The sequence below is a fragment of the Carassius gibelio genome, chromosome B20, assembly GCF_023724105.1.
Source record: "Carassius gibelio isolate Cgi1373 ecotype wild population from Czech Republic chromosome B20, carGib1.2-hapl.c, whole genome shotgun sequence".
In the NCBI taxonomy this organism is placed as follows: Eukaryota; Metazoa; Chordata; class Actinopteri; order Cypriniformes; family Cyprinidae; genus Carassius; species Carassius gibelio.
In genome coordinates, this window is record NC_068415.1 from 18,788,284 (window position 1) to 18,811,975 (window position 23,692).

At 37.2% G+C, this 23,692-nt stretch overlaps 2 protein-coding genes and 1 long non-coding RNA gene across 3 annotated transcripts; 2 read left to right on the forward strand and 1 right to left on the reverse strand.

The window, feature by feature from the left end:
• Positions 1 to 1,371: 1,371 nt before the first annotated feature.
• Positions 1,372 to 4,918, forward strand: LOC127984383 (uncharacterized). The gene is made up of 3 exons (XM_052587025.1): positions 1,372 to 1,744; positions 2,978 to 3,014; positions 3,287 to 4,918. Exons 1-3 carry the CDS (start codon positions 1,427 to 1,429, stop codon positions 3,640 to 3,642), a joined length of 711 nt encoding a protein of 236 aa, XP_052442985.1. The 5' UTR covers positions 1,372 to 1,426; the 3' UTR covers positions 3,643 to 4,918.
• A 16,293-nt stretch (positions 4,919 to 21,211) lies between these two features.
• Positions 21,212 to 22,987, forward strand: LOC127983629 (uncharacterized). Its single transcript, XM_052585826.1, has 3 exons — positions 21,212 to 21,604; positions 22,032 to 22,071; positions 22,202 to 22,987. Exons 1-3 carry the CDS (start codon positions 21,212 to 21,214, stop codon positions 22,495 to 22,497), a joined length of 729 nt encoding a protein of 242 aa, XP_052441786.1. The 3' UTR covers positions 22,498 to 22,987.
• Positions 21,449 to 22,361, reverse strand: LOC127983630 (uncharacterized). Its single transcript, XR_008160468.1, has 3 exons — positions 22,226 to 22,361; positions 21,714 to 21,829; positions 21,449 to 21,595 (listed from the first exon to the last, which is right to left on the reverse strand). It is a non-coding gene; the product is annotated as an uncharacterized LOC127983630 (long non-coding RNA).
• Positions 22,988 to 23,692: the final 705 nt, after the last annotated feature.

The window sequence follows — 23,692 nt, forward strand, 5'->3', positions numbered from 1 at the left end:
TGGTCCCTGTGATTCTCCAGATCACACAGATGTCCAGTCCACCCCTGCATGGAGGAGAAACAATAATGTACAGTATGTGGAAAATAATGTGTTTCTTAAACACATTTCATTACAACAAACAATGTTAATTTTAGCAGCATCACACGTCCCCTTTAAATGTGGTTAAATGAGACATTCAGATTTGCTTTCATACATTTTACTTGATTAACTGTTAGATATCACACATCTCAGAAGGAAAGGAAAAGAGAAAGGATGGAATATGTGTGGAATGAGCTGACAGCCTTGTAACCTATATCTATGTTTTTTAAGTGTGAGTGAAAAATATTTTGAAGAGGACTCTCCATACACATCGCTGGGACTCCCCATACCCACCACATTGTTTGCTTAAAGAAAAACAGTTAGGTGGAAATGAAAATTGTTGAACATTCTGCTGTTCCAAACAACTCAATAAATGAAATCTTGAAATCCATGAACCTTGTAAGAACTGACTTGCAACGTTGGTACACGAATATGGCTGGAATATTCTGGGATTATATTGTGTACCAAACAAACCAAACAAAAACAAAAACAAAAATGTTGACCAGTTACCATGCTGACATTAAAGGAAAGTTGGGCAAAAAATGAAAAGTGTTATCCTTTACTCATCCTCACGTTGTTCCAACCGTATGACTGGTTCAATTTTGTTTTTATTTTATTTATTTTTTACAGTGGAAGGCAGTAGTCACCAAAACTGTTTGGGTGATACTCTTGCTGGACCAAACACCAGCAGAAGAGTTTATGTCCAGATAACTTCTTCAGCTGACTTTCCTAAAAATAAATAAATAAATCAGCCCAAGACTACATTATAAACTAGTCGGTATAATGTTATATGAGACAGCATTTGTGCAAAAAATAAAATAAAAAATACACACAATAATAATGAAATCATGCAAAAAGCCCACATGAAAAAATCCAATAGTCATGTATAATAAATACTACAGTGTTTTTGAACCATAATATAGTAAAGCACTTGATTTGGTGGTAATTCTATAGTATAACTATAGTAATAAACAAATTACTTAACTCAATACTGTACTGTAGCATTCAATAACAAAGTGTTGTAAAAACTATAATCTATCTATCTATCTATCTATCTATCTATCTATCTATCTATCTATCTATCTATCTATCTATCTATCTATCTATAGGACTCCAGTATAAAGATAATACACTTTACAATAGTCAAAACACTTACTATAAATTACTATAGGCTAGTATTTTTTTCATCTGGGAATACGAAATTATTCTTACAACCTAAAGGAGCTTTTGGCCGGCATTTCTCTTTGCATACTTGAGGTAAGCATGTAAAAAGAGCAAGGCTATCGGTCTGAATAAACCAAACAGTTAAACTAGAGCATCCTCCACACACGTCTTCTGGCTCGACGCGATGCGATGCGATGCGTTGCGTTGGAAGGGGATGTTTTCTCGGGGTTTCGGTCTGCGCCCTCCTCCGCCTTCTCTTATAAAAGGCGCGTCGTTTCTTCACAGGGCAGTTGAACTCACTCGTCCGTCAGTCGGTATGGACTCAAAGGATGCTCACGAGAGTTTAGAGAGCGGCGGCGGCGGCGCAGGCGGAGGGGGAGGCGGAGGCGCGCGCTGTCGCTGTAGCAACGGGCGGAGGACCGCGGCGTTGTTCGTCATCCAGAGTTTATTGACAGCCGCTTGTGCCGCCTTCAGCCTCAACATGTTCTTCAGCCAGCAGCCCGTAAGAGCTCGTTTCTGATTTCATTTGTGTTTTTACGGTGTATAACGCTGATATGTACGAGTGTAGTAGCGCATTCGAAAGTCCTTCAGAGGGCAGTGTTGACCGTGGTAATGGTTGGTTTGATAAAGTTCCTCAGACTGCCCACAGCCACTTATTCAGTCAAAGACCTGACATTAAAGGATATTTGTTAGCGTCACAAGAAAATTCTTCTTTTTATTATGTGTAGAACATGTAATGGGGTTCAGTAGCAGTCGTTAGTGTTTAGTCAGATAAACCACGCGTCTCAGGTGTGTTGTTTCATGTGGTCATGTTGTGTGTCTCAGAGTGTGGTCTGATTGAGTTTTGCCTTGGCATGTCCCTTAGGGGAAACCCCTCTTAACAGCTGAACTGTGTTTCTGAGTTTGTTTTTAAAATCATCTGTTAAATGATAATAATGTTGAGATTAGGAGATCTATATTTCCATTTCAAAGTAAGCCTACACTGATATTAGACAAGGGTACCCACCAAAGACACCTACTAACTGATCCACTTAGTGGTCTGAGGGTGAACAGGAGGTGATTTACCCACTATTTGGGTTGTGTGCCAAGTCCTGAAAGGGCATTTTTGTTGAGCAAATGTGTTCCATTATCTCTGTGCAGGTCTTTTCAGCCCACGTGTTCCACAACTAGCCTTTTGCTCTGGTCACTGAAAGTGTTTAGTGATATGTTGACTTGATACAGGATGGAATTTTCCATGTCTAACAGAATGAGTGTGTCTGTTAGTTCTCATCACTATGATCATTACTATTTCTGTATCTTGAATCAGCTGGGTCTAGAATTTTAAACCAAGTGGTGACCCCAAAAAATTTCCTAAAAATTAAACATAAACATATGTATTTATTTGATGAAAAACTAAATTCACAATTTTTAAAATGCATAATCAATGGGAAAGGTGTGATAATGGTTTTTGGGACACTATGAATATGTACTAACACGTGCTTTTAGATTGTATGTTATAAGCACATGTTAGTTCATATTCATGGTGTCCCAAAATATTACATTTGAGTACACTTAGATGGTTTTAAGATTATCTTAAGAAGTACTAAATAATATTTTTTTGTATATTAGGAACAAAATGAGTGTGTGAAAATAGAGCACTTTAAGTGCATTATAAGCGTGCATCTTTTTCACCTAGAATAAATCTGTACTAGCTGTATAACCATTTTTCCCTTAACCTTTTTTTCTGTTTCCACAGATTCCACAGGACAATGGGATTTTCATGCAAATGCTCAGTAAGTGTTCATTTTATCCTATCATTCAGATTAGTTTCAACAGAAGTCATTAAATAAAACATTAAATATATTTATTATTATATGTAACATTTTATATTGAATATATAAAATATATTTTATATTATATATACTTTTTTGGTTACACCACATGAGATTTTAAAAGCTATAATCAGCTTGCTTATGTCAGTCTTAGAGGAAAGCACATCTAGATCTAACACATCTAACTGAACAGCTATCTAATTCTCACTTCTTTATGTGTTTGTGTGTGTCAGGGTTAGATTCAGATGAGTTGAGATTCACACCCATCTGGAACAAGAGTGTGTATCTGAACAATGAGAAGAGGGTGAAGCTGTCCTGTGCAGGACCGTACATGGTCTATCTGTGGGCTTGTGGGAAGAGCTACGACACTCCGACGGTTGCCAACCTGACGCTGAAACAGGGAAATGAATCGTTCCACCTGCAGACCCTGCGAGACGGAGAGTGCCAGGAGATGCAAAGCATCTTCATGCTTAATGAAAGAGAAATCACGCTGAAAGTTGGATTCATCGAAGACCAATTCAAGATTAAAAAGCTCTTCTTAGGCCTCCACTACATGCTAGGATCCCAGTGCTTCAAGTATCCACTATAGCAGCTATCTTTTTAAAGGTGCTCGTTCTTCAGAAGAGATCCAACTATGGCATGACCCTCAGTTTGAGTTACCATGAAGAAATCTCTCTCGTTTTCACCCTGATTTGAAACTTGCCTGAGTTTGATGTATAATGATGATGCCATAGTCAGACCTTCCCTGGGCCAAAAGTATAACCATGAAGCTAAAGAAGAAGACTTGGAGAGCTGCAAAGACATTTTTCCATAGCGGAAGAGTCTGTTATTTTTCTATACTATATTAAAGCTTCGTAGCTCTTCAAGATGGACTATTTGTGGAACACCTACTGCATCACAGTGGAAGTGGGCGATAATGGTACTTTGTCAGCGCTAAGAGAGCATACCTCACCACAATCTGGATTAGTGACGTTCCATAAGCTGTTTGAATGTATTGATACTCTGCTGTTGAAAGAGAATGGAAGGCCTTTATTTGAAGTTACCAGCTGCAGATCATTTTGAAGCTAATTCTGATCAATGTACATAGTACTGTCATTTGAGCAGGAATAATTAGATCACCCTCAGATATTGTCCTGACACAGGTTTCAAATACTGACATAGCAATAATGTTCTCAATGTTTGTCATTATCATTATATTTATATATGCAACTGGAAGAAATCTCCACATATCAAAGGAAATACCAAAGGGTGGCATTTATATTTTCAGTTTAGGCTTTGGAACATGTACTGGATATATATTGATTTTGTAATACAGAAATGAATGTTGTTATTGTTTTTTCTAAACAAGATTTTGAATTATCTAAGACAGTTTAATTATGTAAACTGTATGTGATCAAATGTTTGATGATTTATTAAAATCAGAGTTACTGGATAATGTAAGGAGTTAATCCACACTGTCAGAAACTTCCACAGTTCTGATAGTGCCCTTTCCCTTTAAGAGCACATGTCGGGAAATGTATTTATTGAAATTAAAGTGTTTTTTTTTATATTATTATTATTATTATTATTATTATTTAATCAAACCACAGCTATAGTGATGGTGAAGAAAAGCACTAAAGAAAAAAAAAAAAACCTGTATCATCCACATCTCATTCATTCACTCATCAAATGTATTTCAGTTCAGTCGTCATTACATTTTCATCTCTTTTTAGTTTGTTTTACTTTGTTTCATTGTCAGTGCAATGTGTTTGTTTATCAAGCATGATCTCAGATGTCTAACCTGCTCAATCAAATCCCTGCTGCAGTTTCTCTAGCGATGCTTTATTTATACAGCAAAGTTTGCACTTTTATTTTATAAATATTATTATACACCATCAATAAAAATGCAATATGCTGAAATATTCAAGTTGTTTTCATGTATTGTACAATGTTGCATAATTTACTATATATTGTGTTCCAAGATAAATTTACCTTTTAAGACAAGTGTTACATACTTATATTCAATACAATCGATGACATCGAGCCTTAAGTTTCATTTTCCCGAGTAAGTAATGTCTTTTTAAACTTTTTTTCTCCTTTGTTATTGTCAGCCTAACTAGCTTGTTCTTGTCTCCTTCCCCCTCCATTTTTACTCTCATATCCTTTTTTCATGTCCATACATGCCTTTTGCATCTAGCCAGTTATTTCAACAGTGGAAGTGAAAGTACGTTCCCTATTTGTTGTTTCCTTTGTAAATGTGCCACTGTAATATTACACCAGGCACCATTGTGACGTCATCATCCTGAGTAATCTCTATGTTCACCAGGGAATTAGTTCAGACACCACACTGAGACTGCTGTTGCATCAGACCCTTTTATTCACAGAAAGAGGTTAACATATCAGTTATGATGAAAACCTTGTACCTGGAGATTACGTCAACATCTAGGTGTGAGTCTGCTGTAGTCATATGACCAGATGTGTGTCCCAGAAAAATAACAGATCCCACCCAATTATGAGCAATTATGAGTGTATGTGCATACATAGAAATAAGTAATAAGCAAACTTATGAGTTTATATATAAGTATACAGCAGGTCTGAAGAAGCTGCTGTGGGGTTGGTGTCCACAAAGTACATTAGTAGCCTATAATTCTGTTTAAAATTCCGTTATTAATTGACAGAAAATAAAGGAAAATATAACGCAAAATATATTATATAAAAGGAGTTAGTTTAGGTTACTAATAAAAAAACAAGCAAAATTGTTACAATAATTATGTGACTTTTACACAAGATCAAATGGCCTTCAACACACAAACAGCGCGTGGTTTTGAGTACCGGGAATTCCCTGTATGTATATATATATATATATATATATATATATATATATATATATATATATATATATATATATATATATATATATATATATATATATATACTGTATACATAGGCTACTGTGTCGTTTTCTGTTGTATCACGCAACATCACGTTCCAGAATCCTGCTCCAAATAATTTCATATAAGCGTCAAGCATGTTTTAACATGTTCCCTTAAACTTAAAGTAGACTATCGTATATATATATAAAAAAAAAAAAAAATGCCAGTGGACTCGTTGTATGTATGTTGGGTTGTACGTACATGGCAGTTTTTCAAAGTCGATGCTTTGGAATTATTATTTTTTAATATATTGTCTTTTTTTTCTTACACATATTACATAACAGATAACAAATTTATATTTATATTTTATTTTATATTTTAAAATCATCCAAACCGGTATTTAGTAGACTAAAGCAGGACACATTACGCAACTTTTCTTAGTAAATCCGCATCATAGGCTCTGGGGCATATGCATATTGTGAGACTGCACAAGCAAACAATCTTGAACGCTTTAACACTCTAAACACACTTCAAAACGCATTTTCAATGAACATATATATTTTAAATTAATTCAGAAATATTTATTCCCCTAAAAGTCCGTTTAAACGAGTCTTTGATGCTCACGTCTCTGGACTGGAAGGCAAACACAGACAGATAGCTGAGTTTACAATATTGAGAGAGAGAGAGGGAATATTTTTTTATTATTATTATTATTATTATTATTATCTATTCCTCCTAGAGTGGCTGAGTATTAGGCCTATTCTAAGGTTGAAATTATGCATTCTTTAATATAATTGGAAAGTTGCATTGAGTGTGCTCTTTTTTTATTATACATTTAAAATTAATTGTGGGAAATATAATTTTTTGAAAAGATCTATTTCGCGGTATTTTATTAATATGTCCGGGAAACTCCTCGCGCTCAAGTAGTGTTGTTTGGTAACACGAAGAGCAAAAATGAGTCAACGCACTTATTACCATGATTTAACACCGGAGACAACGGGAAAATCAGCACATGTACGGTTGGAAAAGCATACAAGTTCTCATGGCACAAGACGGAAAAAAGAAAAAGACCAAAATGAGTATGAACATCAGTATCCAGCTGCATACACAAGGGGGAAAGATGTGAAGACGGAGAAAATGCTCAGCAGTGATGCCCAAATTGCTTTTTTATTGGACAGGTAAGTGAATTAAATATAGTGTAGTCTGTTCAATAAAATCAGAGTAACCTAAACATAGACATTCATGCAGTATCATTAACATTTAGTCATTTTGCAGACGCTTTTATCCAAAGCCAGTTACAATTAGGGGATACATAAAGTGATTCTTCTTAAAGAGGCAAACAGACACAGGACTCAGGAATGCTTGTGATGCCAAGTTTAAGACATTGTTCAAATAAGTACAAGCTAGAAAAAGAAGGAATAAATAAAGAGAAATATATTTTTTAATAATATATATATATAGTTTTGAAAGAGATGAGATTTCAGTTGTTTTTTGAAAATTGTCAGGGATTCAGCATTCCAGATAGGGCTGGGAAGATCATTCCCCCGGCCAGGAATGATGAACAAGAATGTTCTGGAAAGTGATTGAGGCAGTAATTAAAGCAAAAGAAGCCCCTATACCCAGCACTGAGTACATGTACAGTAAATGAACACTTCCATAAGGCCAACGATTCACTAAATGTTTTTAATTCAATAAAAAAAAAAAAAAAAAAAAAAAAAAATAGTATTCTAATTTGTTGAGGTAGTGAATTGGTGGGTTTTTGTTCAATGTCAGCCAAAATGTGTGTGCACTGAATTTATTTAATACACGAGTTTCACATTTTGACTTGAATTACTGAAATAAATGAACATTTCATCGACATTCTAATTTATTGAGAAGCACCTGCGTGTTAGACAGTACGGTCTTATTACATCATTTCGGTTAGGCGCATCAAGCCATTCTATTTCCTTATATGCAGATGACATTTATTACTTATTATTTCTATCTGACTTGCAGCCCTCACTTCCTAACACCCTCAAATTTATAGATGAATTTGGCATACTATCGGGATTTAAAATGAATCATTTTGAAACTATTTTGATGCCTCTTAATTACGGTGGTCTCAATATTTATCAAAGAACTAAAATTAAAGGCGGCTGGGGGCTGCCCCCATTTTAAATGGTATCATTGTACCTTCATTCTGCTCTAGGCTAAGAAATGGTTTGATCTTTGTTCACAGTCCTTGTGGAGAGAAAAGACCAAGAGATAAAGGAAGTGCTAATTATATTACAGACATATACTTTCCCACGCTCTCCAAATCTTTAAAATATTTGAATCCCTTTTTCCATCTAAGAATATATGGCACAATCTGAATCTGCTTTCTGGTGGACTACCATTTGTACAGCCAACTTGGTTATGGTTAAACAATATAAATGGAGAGAAATCAATTTTAGATTTTCAAGACTTAATTGAAAGATTTAATATTTCCTTTAACGCTTTATTTCTATATTTTCAACTTCGTTCTGCATTGAAATCTTAAAAGGTTCCTTGGGGTAATAATCTTCAAATGAACCTGGTAGTGCAATTAATTCAAAATGCTCCAAGCATAGGAATTGTTTCTTATTTTTACAATTGCTTTTCAAATCTTAATACAGATAAGTTCCCTAAAACTAGAGCATGCTTATCAGATCTGACTCATACACTGTAAAAAATTATTTAGCAGTTTAGTTGTTTCAATGAATTTTTTTATGTTGACACAACTTGCAGTTACTGAATTTGTTCATTCAACTAAAAATTTTAAGATTTTCTTCTTTCAGACGAATCTGATCTGAGTTAAATTAAAAATTGTCCTGGCTCTTTAAAGTTATTTAATGGCAGTAGACAGATGTTTTTTCAATTTTCGGAATGGCTCTCACGAAAGTGAGAGAAAAGTGTTTAAATATGTTTTGAATAACATTTTAAATATGTATATTTTTTTACAAAAACACATGAATTCGCTACAGGAAGACCTTATTCACCTCTCAGAGCCATGTGAGGTACTTTTTATTATGAATTGATGCACATTATTTGACTACTTTTGGACTGTTGAAAAAACACCCACCTATTGCCATAAATATTTTTTTTATATAATCCGTCTGGATTTGTCTCAAAGAAGAAAGTCATACACTCTTACGATGCCATGAGGGTGAGTAAAACATACATGGGTTAACCAACCCTTTAAGAGTCATGCTTTACTCTGAACATGCAGTGCAACAGACTATTATTTAAAAGGAATACCTATTTACACCAATATATTTTCTGATCATTGTATAAATTGTGTGACAGATTAGACACTTAGAATTGGATTAAAAAAAAAACCTGAATATGTTGTATTGGTTTGTCACATTTTATGTCATTCAGAAATCATGTAGAATACCAGTGAATAAAATAATTTCCCCCCATTTTCAGCATAGTTGGTTCTGGGGGTGTATTTTACACTTATCTTCCCATGGGATTTTAAACTCTTTGTGTTCAGCAGAACAAAGAAATTTGTACAGGCTTTTAACAGTTTAATACAGGAAGTTATTTTGAATGTTTCTAAACGAAACCGTTGAGGAGCACCATTTACAGTTGACTTTCATTTTTGGTTAAATGTTTCAAAATATCTTACACTTGAAGGTGAATTACAATTTGCATTTATTGGTAGCTGTGCTTTTAACAGAACACACAACTTTAATAGTGTATGTACATATTTGTGTTCATTTGTTATAAATTTATTAAGTAATGTAATATTTTTTTCTTTTCCCAGCCATCCAGTGACATTAAGGATGTTGAGAAAGAAATTGAAGAGGGCATTCTGATTGTAACTGAAGAACAGCAACGTGATGTGCTTCCCAAGGAATAACCAACATTGGTCTCATTTGGACATCCTGTCATCACTGACATCTCCCATGTCTCCAAGGCATTTGGACTCCTAATGGGTCTGTATGCAGTGAACATCCACTACCTCCAGCGCATTAAATACACCATTGAGGCTCTGCAAAAACTTGTGAAGACCAGCTGCTCCCACCATGTGCTCGCTACCGCGGCAGGAACTGTAGATGTGGGGGAGTGAATGTCCAGCACTCTCTCCACCCTCAACACCACAAATAAGGTGTCCTTGGGCAAGGCACAACTTCTCCCCGGGTGCTGCAGCATAAATGGCTGCCCACTGCTCTGGGTGTGTGTTCACGGTGTGTGTTCACCGCTGTGTGTGTGCACTTTGGATGGGTTAAATGAAGAGCACAAATGTATGTCATGTCACTTTCACTTTTCAGTGTTCATGATGTGTCCATCAGCTCCACAGCACACTTTCTTAAAAAGTAGTGTTTTTTTTGTTGTTGTTTTTTTTTAAGGAAATTTAGGTTCTTTTGTGCCTTTCACTACATTTTGGAATGTAGATTAAAGTTTACATGTCATGACTTGGAATATGTATGTTCTCATGTAAACAAATGTTGTTTCCCCTCTCATTTTCTTAAACAGTATGTACACATTTTCAGTATGTAGCATTATGATGGGGGACGAGTTTGGAAACTTCCAAGATCCTTCTGATGTTAACACCTCTGTCTGGTCATGTTGTGCTATGAAATTTAGAATCTGACTTTAGATATTTGTGCTTCCATGTGCATTCATTCCATTTATATCTTATTATACAGAAGTACAGTACATTCATTCTTTGTAACTAATTGTGATGTTATATAAATACAGTATATCTTGGTTTCTCATTTTGACCATGACTTGCATTATGGTGGGGGGAGTGCATGTGAACCTGTGCAGGGTTAATATGCAGAGTTCAACCTTCTGATTTTCATACTGAGTTATGAAATTAAAAACAATCCCTGTGGTTTTGATCTGATGAATTGAAATGCAACTATTTGTTTCTCAATCCCATGCCAATGTTATTTATTATGCATCACACTTTCAAGTGTCGGTTCAGATCTTTAGACGTGTGTTTGTATTTTGCATTTTTTGTTTTGTTTATTAATTATCAGTTGATGTGTTGGCAGCAAATTGCTTGTTCAATTTAAATGTGAATGAAAGTGTTGTCTCTATCATTAAATAAATTACATAAAAAAGTGTTTTGTCATCTTTATTTAAACATTTAAGGCAGTGGGGTAACATTTGTTTATGATTATTGATCGAAGTAAAAAAAAAAAAAAAAAAAAAATCCCTGTTGAGACAACATGATTTAGTTGACTGGACTAGAAAATAATAGTCAAGTCAACTTAAAGAAATTTGTTACCTGGACTAACTCCACTCTAATTTGAAGTTGTTTCAACAAGAAATTTTTTGTCAAGATAACAAAAAATTTTTAGGCAGCGGGGTAACAAAATATTTTTAGTTGACTCAACAAATTCTTTTTTACAGTGTAATGTAAACATTGAATGGGACATGGGATAAATTCCTTGCAAAATCATTTAGAAAGCATATTTAACCACACTTATACATTCTGGTATGTGTATATCACCCCATCCATATTGCATATTTTGTGGACCAGGTTGCCTTAACACTTTGATTCATTTGATATGGGACTGTCCAGGTGTGCAAAAAATGTGAGACATTGTGCTTGATGTTATAAACAATGTTATCAAGATTAATTTTCCCAAAGATCCTGTTATTTTATTGTTGAATGAAAATGTTCCATTTTAAGTGACAAAAGAATGAAAACTTTGGCTAGCAGCTTTGACTGTGGCAAAGAAATAATAGATCAAGCTGGAAACCCCCTCATGACCTTTCTGTTAAGCACTGGATTCATTCCTTTTTGGAAATACTATATATGGAACTATCTTCTGCATGGAATAATCACGTAAAGCCTGCTACTCCATCTATTTTGAAGAACTGGATTTCCATAGTCTCAAAGATTTTGGTAATTTAATCTATAGATGTCCTTCTGTTGTTAATATTATTACCAATAAATAAGGGGGAGGTTGTGGCCTAAAGGTTAGAGATTTGGACTCTTAATCCAAAGGTTGTGAGTTCGAGTGTCAGGCTGACAGGAACTGTAGGTGGGGTGTGAATGTACAGCAGTCTCTCCACCTTCAATACCACAACTGAGATGCCCTTGAGCAAGGCACCGAACCCCCAACTACTCCCCAGGTGCCGCAGCATAAATGGCTGCCCACTGCTCTGTGTGTGTGTGTGTGTGTGTGTTCACTGCTTTGTGTGTGTGCACTCTGTATGGGTTAAATGCAGAGCATGAATTTTGAGTATGGGTCACCATACTTGGCTGTATGTCACTTCACTTTCAATTTAATTTACAATTCTACTTCTATTTATTTTTAGGGGGGAAGATCAGGGAGGGCAGTGGTTTATTTAATAGGTTTTCTCTCCTTTGTGGTAATGTGTTATTTGTGTTTTCTAAAAAAACAAAAATCTTAAGGAAATTGTGTGTAAACTTATTTGGCTTGCTGTCCACTGATGAGGGGCTCAATGAAGCAGCGTCAACTCAAGCTCTGATATACTTCCCAAAAGTGCAGAATAAATTTGGAACAGCAAGTTGAGTTAAGTGAGATCGAGATTTAAAAATACGGGATACCCAATCACTTAAAGAATAATGGTAAAAATACCCCCCAAAAGGAGTACAATTTAAGCTATGTAAAGGATGGTGGTGAAAGAGCCACTCTTTGGAATTGTAATTAGTGTGGATCTTGCCACTGAATCAGTTTCTGAAATTACTTCTGCAGTATCTCAGGACTTGAGGTGAGTGCATTGCTGGAGTACAGTACATCCCACTTCACATCTGTGCCATAGAGCCCTATGAATAAAATAACAATGGGCCCCCAAATGTCACGGATGGGGCAGTGTGCCCTGGTCCTGAAGGGATTCTGCCTTCATGTCCTGACTTTCCTCTAATCTTGAGGCAGGATCATGACAGGCCCATTTGTGTACAAGCACATGGCCTTGTCTTTGGGCCATATGCTTGTGTTGTCTCGTTTCCCTTGCCCCGCCCCCTTGTTATCCTAGTTTGTTCATTATTGCCTTACCTGTGCCACCTGTTGTGTCTTCATTAGTCTTCCTATTTATATCCCCTAGTGTTCTTTGTCTTGTGTGGTTCATTGTGATATACTGTTACTCATTGTTGCACTTAGAAGAAGAAGATGTGAGTCCTGTGATTGTTTATCTGTAGTTAGTGTTCTTGTGTTAAGAGTCTTTGTTTATCGTGTCTACCTAGTCTTGCTAGATTATCTATCCTTGCCCTAGTCATTGTTTTTCCCCCTCGTGAGTTTTGTTTTCCCCTTTTTGTTGATAATAAATCCTGTGTTTTGTGCATCCTGTCTGCGCCTGAGTTCATCCCTAACCTCCACGTGACAGAATGAACCGCCAAACAAGGAACTCAGCAGACAGGATGCCCTCTGAACTTCAGCGACAGTTGGAGTTCCGTAGGCAATGCTGGTTGCCATCCCCCACTGACAAGAGGAGTGTCACCCTCCCAGTCTCGTCCGAGGGTGAGTGGATCCTACGGAATTATGCCCGGCTATGGGAGAGTTTCTACCAGGAGGAGCCGCAGGTTTCCCCCTCGAGATCCCCACCTTCTACCCAGCTGCCAGTGATCCCAGAGGGTTGTATCCTTGCCGTTGCAACACTGGGGGATCAGGCTCATCCCTCCCCGAATCCTCTGGCAACTCCCACACCCATCAGTCTCCCCAAGAAGTGAGAGAGATGGTTCTCGTGGGAATCGGCCTTGGAATCCTCTGCGTCAGAATCAGCCCTGCCTGAGACCAAACTTCCCCAACCAGTCTCAGACCCAGCTGTGACCTCTGCACCGCGGCCAAGGAGAAAGAGGAGGAAGAAGGGGTCTTCCGTTCCTGCGTCTCTGTCTCCTCCTGAGTCCGCGATGCCTCTCCAACCTGCAGCAGCGGTGAGCACTGATCCCGAACCAGCAGCAGTGAGTGCTGATCCTGAACCGGCTACAGAAAGAACTGCGTCAGAGGCAGCAGTCGTGAGTGCTGAGGAGAGAGCCGCGGCCGACACTGCAGCTGAAGCAGTGTTGCAGTCTGTTTCGGCTCGTCAAGAGATGCCTGTAGTCATTGCTGCCAGGACCTTGTCAGATTATTTGTCACGCCTAGTCAAGATCCTAGAAGTCCCTGCCAGTCCTGTCTTGTTCCCAGAGATCCCGAGCCAGCCGCAGTGAGCGCGGTTCCAGAGCCAGCCGCAGTGAGCGCGGTTCCAGAGCCAGCCGCAGTGAGCGCGGTTCCAGAGCCAGCCGCAGTGAGCGCGGTTCCAGAGCCAGCCGCAGTGAGCGCGGTTCCAGAGCCAGTTTCTGTCTCCACAGATGTTGTCAAGTGTCCAGTGATTACTCCTGTCATGTCCACAGATGTTGTCCAGAGACCACTCCCCACTCTACACCACCCAGACCTGCCCGGACCCCTCGTCGTCAGCCTTCGTCCCGTCCTCCTAAGACTTCTTGCCTTACCTGTGCCACCTGTTGTGTCTTCATTAGTCTTCCTATTTATATCCCCTAGTGTTCTGTCTTGTGCGGTTCTTTGTGATATACTGTTACTCATTGTTGCACTTAGAAGACGTTGTGAGTCCTGTGATTGTTTATCTGTAGTTAGTGTTCTTGTGTTAAGAGTCTTTGTTTATTGTGTCTACCTAGTCTTGTTTATCTGTCCTTGCACTAGTCCTTGTGCATCCTGTCTGCGCATGAGTTCATCCCTAACCTCCACATGACACCACTGACATCCAAAGTGAATTTCTGAAAAAGAAAATTAGATAACGCTTCAGCAATTTCATTTTGATGACCAGGAATATGTTCAGCTTTAATGCCAAATTGGTGACCGGCAGAGATCTAAATTAGACATTTAAGAAAAGGCATGATTTTTGGAGCACTTTGTTGATACAATGGCAGAATTATCACAGTGAAAAATGTTTTTTGTTGACCATTCGGAGCCCCATAGATAGGCTAATACTATTATGGGGTATAGCTCAAGTGCAGTTGATTCTGTAGTTTGATTTTGTCAGTGTGCTCAGGTGGCCAGGTTGCTCTTTGGTCTCTGGATTAGGGCACTATAGATGATTGCGTTGGAGAAACCGGAATGGATGGGAACTGGGTCTTCTTTTTGGAGAAGTTATGGTGTTTGTTTGGATGCTGGAGCAGTTATTGGAGTTAATAAGTAGATTATAGAGTTAAGCTTTTGATGATCTGCGGGATAAATTAAGACTGGAGTTTGAGAGGGCTTGTCTTAGGCTCTTGATGGACCATTTTTGAATGAAGAGATGGATGAGGCGCAGTTACCAGTGGTGATCTTGAAATTGTAGGGCAGAGTAGTCTTCTGGAGCGTGGCTTTTATAAGTGCTAGAATTTTCGGCTGGGTCGCTCGGAGGGAGTCTCTTTGTTTTGATGCGTGTTGTCAAATGATATGCGAGTTGCGACTGTTGGAGTCTCGGGACAAAAGAAAAGTTCATCATCTGAAGGAAAAAGCTGGAGGTCCGGTGTGCCTGACATAATTCTTTATGACACAATTGGAAGATGCTGGAACGGCTGAGACTGGAGAGAGGTAAGCAGCTGCTTTATACACTCTGCTCACTGCTCCCTAACTTACATTAAGGAACATCATTAAGTTTCCTCAAGGGAGATTGGTTAAAGAACAGAAAACACAAAGCGCTGTAAGAAACTTTGATTAGCTCACCGTTATCTTTGTGCATGTGCTCTTATTGTTAACAGACTAAGGAAGCAACTTTAACCCGAGCATGTGGATATGATTGTTTTCCTCAACATTAACATGTGAATTAATATAAGCATGATAAATATAGGCTGACTTGAGTGTATGTGATTCTGTTTTGTAATTGGTATGGTCTGCTTCATTATTTCCATTTGCTCTGCTTGAATTATTTTGTTCTCTCTCTCTCTCTTTCTCTGTTTACACACATTTTGAAGAGGTTTTATTATTTTTGTATTATTCAAAATATTGTCATTCTCATTTAAATAAACAAATAATCTTTTTTTTTTATTATTTTTTTATGAGCCCAAATATTCAAATACAATATTTATGAAAAATGCTCATCACTAGGAATGATAGCGGAATTTCTTTTTGTTTCAAACATTTTCAGGCTATTGAAGAATAATATGTATGGTATTTTAATCTTGAAATGTTTTTTTTTCAATTTAAAAAAATAAATAAACTAATTTCAAGGAAATGTATGTATTATATGAGTAACTGAGCCATACAGATAATTATTTACATTTACATTTGCATTTATTCATTTTGGAGATGTTTTTATCAACTTACAATCAGGGAATACATCAAGCAATTATTATTAAAGAGGCAAACAGACACAGGAAGTGCTCATAGTCCCAGGTTTCAGGCATTTGTTCAAATAAGTACAAGCTAGAAAGGTAAGGAATAAAATATATTATTATTATTTTTATATATATATATTTTTTACATTTAGGATGAAGTCAAGTAGCGGTGAAAGAGAAGAGTTTTCAGCTGTTGCTTGAAAATTGTCAGGGATACAGCATTCCGTATGGGGTGGGAAGATGTATCCACCAGCCAGGAATGGTGAACGAGAATGTTCTGGAAAGTAATTTTGAGCCTCTCTGTGATAGTACCCTGAACAAGACATTGCTCACTAGTTGATCTTTTTGGCTCGTTGAAGACCAGTTGTGCTGCTGCATTCTGAATCATTTGTAGAGGTTTGATTGTACATGATGAGCACTGCAGTAGTCCAGCATAGAAATGACAAGGGCTTAGCATCAGCATAGCAATGTTAGGAGAAGCCATGTGCCTGTGTGATGGGTCCCAGTGATGTAGTGCATATGGAGAAGAGGACGGGTCCATAACCAATCCCTGAGGAACCCCAGTGACCATTTGATGTGCTTTGGATACCTCCCCTCCCCAGGCCACCCTGAAAGACATAGCAGTGAGATAGGATTCAAACCTGTGAAGTGGAAACCCTGTGATGCCCAGTGATGAGAGGGCAGACAGGAAGATCTGATGAATGTCAGTGTGTAAAGCAGCAGATAGATCCAGCAGAATAAGAACTAATGATTTGGATGAGCTTTTGCAATCTGCATGGCTTCCGTGACTGAGAGAAGTGCAGTCTCTGTTGAATGGCTACTCCTGAAACCTGACTGGTTAGCATCGAGTCTGTTGTTCTGTGAAAGAAACAATGATATCTGGTCGAAAACAATTCATTCGAGGGCTTTCGCTATGAATGGAAGGAGAGAGACAGGTCTGTAGCTATCTGTAAGTGAAGTGTTTAATGTAGGTTTTTTTAAACAGTGGGGTTACACAAGCCTGCTTGAATGCAGTGGGGAAGGTGCCAGGGAGGAGAGATGTGTTGATGTTGTGTGTGAGTGCTAGTAAGAGTGTAGGAGGGATTGCTTGGAGAAAGTGTGAGGGGATTAGGTCTAGAGGGCATGTTGTAGGATGGTTGGAGAGAAGGAGTTTTGATACTTGTGACTCAGTGAGGGGACAGAAGGAAAATATGGGGGCGTGTTTGGATTGAGGGCCTGTGTGGGGGGCTGAGAAACTGACTACTGATTGTTTTACTTTTGCCTGTGAAGAATGTGGTGAAATCATCAGCTGCTATAGAAGTGGTGGGAGGTGTTCAATGCTGTTTTTCCCAAAACAGTTTTCAAAAGGACATGTGAAAGGGCACAGGAGGGTGAAGGTAGTGACAATGACTGAATGACAGATCTTCTCTTTAATTACAATTCAGCATGTGATCAACAAAGTGAAACTATTAATATGCATAATGTTATACATTTGACGCACTGCATGAATGCTTTTCACATTTCTTGCTTTGAAAAGTGGAAGTGAATTTTAGCAGAGTAAACTTCTATAAAAGTACATGTGAGAAATTGTTTTGTCTTCTCATTTACTTCAACAGAAAAAGATTACCACAACTTCCCAAAAGAGGAATGTGTGGAAAGTAGTATTTTATGTATTTATTTGCTTGTAATTTAATGCCAAGGTAATATAACACAAAGTATGATGTTATACATTTACCTTAATTAAAAAACACTTAAGGTTTACTAGATATACATAATTTTATTGCAGAAATGTGCCGTAGTTTACCTTTTCCCAGCTGTAATATCCCTGCAACCATTTACCAAAAAAATGCAGTTTCTGTGAAGACAGCTTTTAAATATAATCATTAACAACTGCAATAACAATGAATCCTTGAAACTCTCACACAAATCTGTTTAATAGAAACATAATGATATCAGCAATGTAACTCTTTATAGAGGTAATAAATGAAAATTTGGTATCACCAATTACTGATACTAAACCTTCAGGTTCATCTCTTCGTTTTTTAATTTAAGAGAATTCCAGGGAAATCTGTGAAAATCAGGCATATGTTCATGTGATTCTCCTCATACCTCAGCTCTTGTATAGCTTGTTTTTTGGCTGTTCAAGGAAAGATTTACTGAAACTATGCACACACCATGGCATATCAGCTCTCTCTTTCTCTTTGTCATTCACATTTGAAACCAGAAAGTAGTAAGCCTTATCTTCTTTTTCTGATTTACAAACATGACAGGAATGAATTGTTGATTTTTTTTTTTCAGTGACATAAAGTGAAAAATGTAAGGGTGATACGACTGCCATGATATCATAATGAAGTCAGTGTTTTAATATTTGGAAAAACGTTTGTGTGCTTAAATGAAAATCATATAATGCGACTTGGCGAGGACCCCTGTGGACCCTCTTGAAATATCAGGAAATTTTACAAGGTCAATAATCAAGAAAAAGGTAGTTAATTATATAGGATAAACTTTAAATAGTACATTAATAGCTGGAAAACAACATTCCTGACCTTAACATGCTTGTGGTGAATATGAAATCAATATTAACACATAATATTGCCTGCGGCAGTAAGGGGAAATTGTTTTTGTTTACCTCTCAACCTTCCTCATTATTTAACTCGCTTACAGCACGGTTGATGTTGTTTTAGTGTAGGGAAATTTATTTTTGTTCGAAGTTAAACAAACATTGAAGAAAACATTCAGATAAATGAATTGGTTTTAATTCTCTCCTTGTAATGTGTTTGGATAGGAATGAATGGAGGTGATGTTTGTACTGTAGGTAATGTGTGGAGGAAGAGATACATGAACGTGAATGAGCGCGTGGGTGTGTGTTTCTCTGGGCGGGTTCAATGGCTTTGGGCTCTCTGGCTAATGAGGAAATAGTCAGTGATGATGAAACAACTCTCCGGCTGTTAAAAAAAGGTTTCACTAAAGTGTGATGCAACAATCAAAGAGAATTCCCCCACTCATTATTATTCTACTGCTTTCTTTCTCTTTGTAACTCACTCTTTCTCCCTGGCCTCTTCGCCCACACCTCTTTCTGTGCCAGTAAACTGTAAATGCTATAAATATTAACTTGCAACAAGTTGTAAAGTGAACACACACAGTTCACAGACTAGCACATTCAATGTATTCTGAAGACAGAAACACCCACACACACACGTTTGTTTTTGTGAAAAGTGGGGACATCCCATAGGCGTAATGGTTTTTATACTGTAGAAACTGTATATTCTATCGCCATTCACCAACCCTACACCTAACCCTCACAGGAAACTTTGTGCATTTTTACTTTCTCAAAAAAACTCATTCTGTATGATTTATAAGTGTTTTGAGAAACGGGGACATGGGTTATGTCCTCATAAGTAACCCTCTCCTTGTAACACCTGTGTCATACCCATGTCATTATACAGAGTTGTGTCCTGATATGTCACATAAACAAGAGCACACACACACACACACATACACAAACACAGTTTTTTTTTTATATAAAATTATTTATTTATGCTGACTTGCAAAATCAACCTGGAAAACTCAACCATTACTGGAGATCTTCTTATTTTTTTGTATTTGCTTTTTTGATAGCTTCCCTTTTCTTGTACTTCCTCGTGATGTCTGTCCATTTTATGGGAAGGCACAAGCTCTGTGGTTACTACGGCTTGACTAGAAACTATACAAAGTTGAATGAAGTCTCTTTCTGTAATTTTGATCACATGAATGCATTGCACGTTTTATTTCAGGCAGTTTCACATGATCTGATTGCCATGCTGCAGTGACTTTAGAGATCGGAATGTGATGATTTAGGCCCAATAACTTTTCCGTCCTTCCAGTAAACTTAAATATAGTGCAGTACATCCACAAGGTGTTTGATGTAGTAAACAGTTGAATGAATAGCATTAAGCCATGCTGGGATCAATAATGCTTCTATGTCCATCCTTGATTCATTTGGTGGGGTAAGTAGACCACCCTATAGCACTAGATCTGGATTTTTCTTTTGTTGTTGCTTTGCTTTGCAAATGTCATATAGTAATACCACAATTTATGGGAACTAAGAAACCATATACGCTGTGAGGACTTTGGAGAATGGATGGATGGGTGAGAAAATGTAATGCAGTTTTGCATCTTGTTTTGTTATTTGGCCAACTATTTATCCTGAACATACAGTGGCCCCAAAAGGTTTTCGGACACTTAAAGGGATACTTCACCCCAAAATTACAATTCTGTCATGAATTACCCTCATGTTATTCTAAACACATAAGACATGTTGCTTTTTAAAGAAACCTGACGGGTTTCTGTTCTTCCATCTAAAACCTCTAATATTACAAAAAAAAAAAAAAAGTGTCAAGCAAGCACATGAGCTTACATTTACCATATTTAATGTGCTTTATGTATGTCTGTTGATCAATGTTTATAAGCAAATAAAATTTTAAAACAAAAAATGAAATCTGTTCATCATATAAAGCGATCATGTCTCTTCAGAATGAACCGAACTGCTCAACTTATGTTGATTACATTTACAGCATCTTCAACTTTGCAAAATTCATTTAAGTTATGTTTATTATACACATTTTTAAAATATCAAACAAGAGTTTTATTAAAAAATTTATAACATGTTTAATACAGAAGCGGTTTACTCATGTCGTTGTATATATGAATTTCATGTTTATTGTATTTTAGAGCACTACAAACAAACCAACAAACAAAAAAGGGCCTCAAGTCATTGACCTTGAAATGCTTTAGAAAAATGAAGCTCTAAGAAAAGATTTTGCAGGCACCACATAATTTAATATTATCGTCTCCATACTGTATGTTTTTAAGTGAGCAAATATTTTTGGGGCCACTCAGCTTTGCATCATTTTCATTGTAAAATCTCACAGTTTAAACCTGCAGCCAGGTTTGTGAAGATGCACAGGTCTAAAGGTGAACTTCTGGATCGCTTTATTTATTTATAGTGCCATAAAATGCTTTATTGGATGTAAAAAGGATGTAAAAGAGTTTCTCTTCTGTGCTGGAGAGAGATTCGAGCGCCAGCACGGAGTTCCTGATTGTTCTTGCATATGCCTGCAAGCATGTGCGTGGGTGTGTGGGTAATCCCAGCTCCCTCTCTCTGTGTTGTCCCGACACATTGGAAGCTTGCCATAGCAGCATGCTGCCATTTGTCTAGTTTCAGTAAGGGAACTCTCTTGAGTGGGCAGATCCTTGTCATAAAAGAGGCCAGGACTACAGGGAGATGCTCATTCAGCACCTTGCTCACTCATCCACTCAGCATGGCAACTGCTCCCTTCATCTGTGATGTGGAAGCCTCTAAGGAGTCTCTGAGGCCTGCTGTGAGCAGCCACCAGCTCAGACATCGGGTCTGCTCCTTCACTCTCCTCCAGGTCCTTGTGGGTGTACTGGCGGTCTTCGTGCTGGCTCTGACTGGAGGTGTCATCTGGATGAAGCTGTTTCAGGTAGGGAGACTGAAATAATTAATAAAATCTGGGGTTTCCATGCTGTCATTCCAAACTAACAGCAGTGTTCATTAAGTATGCAAACTGAATTATCGGGTATTATAAATACCTGTAGTTGTTCTTATTGGGCTGCTGCTGTGATATCTCAATTAAAAAGACCAGTTCAACCAAACCCGAAAACCTTTCGGCATTTATTTACCCTCATGTCGCTCCAAATCATACCTGCTGTGGAACAAAAAAGAAGATATTTGAAAAAATTTATCTTGTCTTTATAATTAACGTCAGGGTGTAATGCTGTTTTGGACCGACTTAACATTATGATGTAAACAAAAATAGTAAAAACATATTTCAAATGTCGCCAGATAATGCAACTTCAGTGCGATCAGTTCAATTCAGTCAAGTTTTATTTACTATTTGTTTTCTACAGGATTGCCCAGGGAAGCAACTCTGGACTGTCAATTTCACAGGTGAGTGTTTCACATTAATGTTTCCCATATACCATATACATATTTTCTTATATTTTCATATGCATTTGCATAAGAGAGCTAACTCTAATAACCATAACCTAACAATGAGGCCCTCTATTTTGCTTTACAGGAACGAACACAAACTTCACTTCACCTAGAACTCAGAAATATGTGATCGTTGGCAGTGTCTTCACAACAGGATCTTGTGACAAGAACTCCTTCAGGCTGCATCAGATACCACCAACGGACCATACTAACGGACCCTTGAAAAATGAAATCATAGAAAATAGAGTTGCTGAGATATTTGTTAAATATGATGTGGAGCTTTGTAAAGAAGCAACAATAAAAGTAGCGTTTAATTGTAACGAGGTGAAAATTGATGAGGACAAGTCCAAACTCTTCATTTATCAACAGAACTCATGCTAGGATGCATATACATCCTAGCTGTTGCTGGTATCTGGCCCAAGGGGAAAACCCTCTCTTTATCTTATAAAGATTAACACACAAAGGTTTTACACACACATACTGTAGCTGCATCTGATTGAACAAACACCTTCTTTCAACATCAGTGTCAGGAGTGGTATCCAGACAAGGCTAATTTGTGAATGTTTTGTTAAGCAAAAATATGATTGTCAGTGAAGTTCAGTAGAGCTTCTGTTTGTTCATCAGTGTGAGTGTGGTTTAGTTACTGTATATTTAAATATTTTATAAATCACTTAAAATCTATTTTTAAATCGTTGATGATTGTATTTGAATTATGTTATTTCATTTTTGTTTGAAATTTATTACCAAAATGTAAATGGTTTGTATTTACACCTATGGTGTCCACAAGCTTCTTGTTACTGTTCATCTCTATGAAACCTCTGAAACACATTTGCATTAATTACACACATTATTAAAAAAATATCCTTGACAATTTCTTGTTTGCTTGCAAATCCTCATTCTATATTTTGACACTTTATACTGAAAGGTTTATTTACGAAGGATCTGAGCAACCTGTGTCTGTAGCTTCAAGAAAGCAGCCGTACATATGGGTAGTTTTATTTTTCTATATTCCATTTAACTGTAGCATTGAACCATTTGTTCATTATTGTTATTAATTTAATTAACACTTTAGTATAGGAAGCAATTCTCACTATTAACTAGTTGCTCATTAGCATGCCTATTATTAATAAAAGCACATATTGTGTATTACCATTTTCTACATCCTTAAACAACTTCCTTACTAACTAATTAATTAGTTAGGAGTTTGAGGCAAACACATCCACCCTACAAGGTAACACTTTATAATAATGTTCAGTTGTAAGTCATTCATAAGTGATTAGTTAATGATGAACTAAATGTAAAACTAAATTGCATGATTTTTTTTTTCCAGAGGTATCACCTGAATGCAATAATGTTTCAGAAGATACACTGATTCAGCAAACTCCAAAGATACTGGGCGGATATTCTTTCAAGAGTACATAAAAGAAAGATTTATCTAGACCAAATGATTGCTATATTTGGGTTTAATGGTGAGCACTCCTTTAACAGGCATGAACATCAGTCTATCTCTTTATTTATGGTTCTTGCAAAACACTGATCCTTCAGAGGTGGAAACTGGACTCTGTTACAACATTAT

Coding starts and splice junctions, on each gene's coding strand:
- LOC127983629 (XM_052585826.1), top strand. CDS start 21,212: ATGCCTGCAAGCATGTGCGTGGGTGTGTGGGTAATCCCAGCTCCCTCT. Junction 21,605..22,031: donor TCTGGATGAAGCTGTTTCAG/GTAGGGAGACTG, acceptor TGTTTTCTACAG/GATTGCCCAGGGAAGCAACT. Junction 22,072..22,201: donor CTGGACTGTCAATTTCACAG/GTGAGTGTTTCA, acceptor TTTGCTTTACAG/GAACGAACACAAACTTCACT.
- LOC127984383 (XM_052587025.1), top strand. CDS start 1,427: ATGCGATGCGATGCGTTGCGTTGGAAGGGGATGTTTTCTCGGGGTTTC. Junction 1,745..2,977: donor TGTTCTTCAGCCAGCAGCCC/GTAAGAGCTCGT, acceptor CTGTTTCCACAG/ATTCCACAGGACAATGGGAT. Junction 3,015..3,286: donor GATTTTCATGCAAATGCTCA/GTAAGTGTTCAT, acceptor TGTGTGTGTCAG/GGTTAGATTCAGATGAGTTG.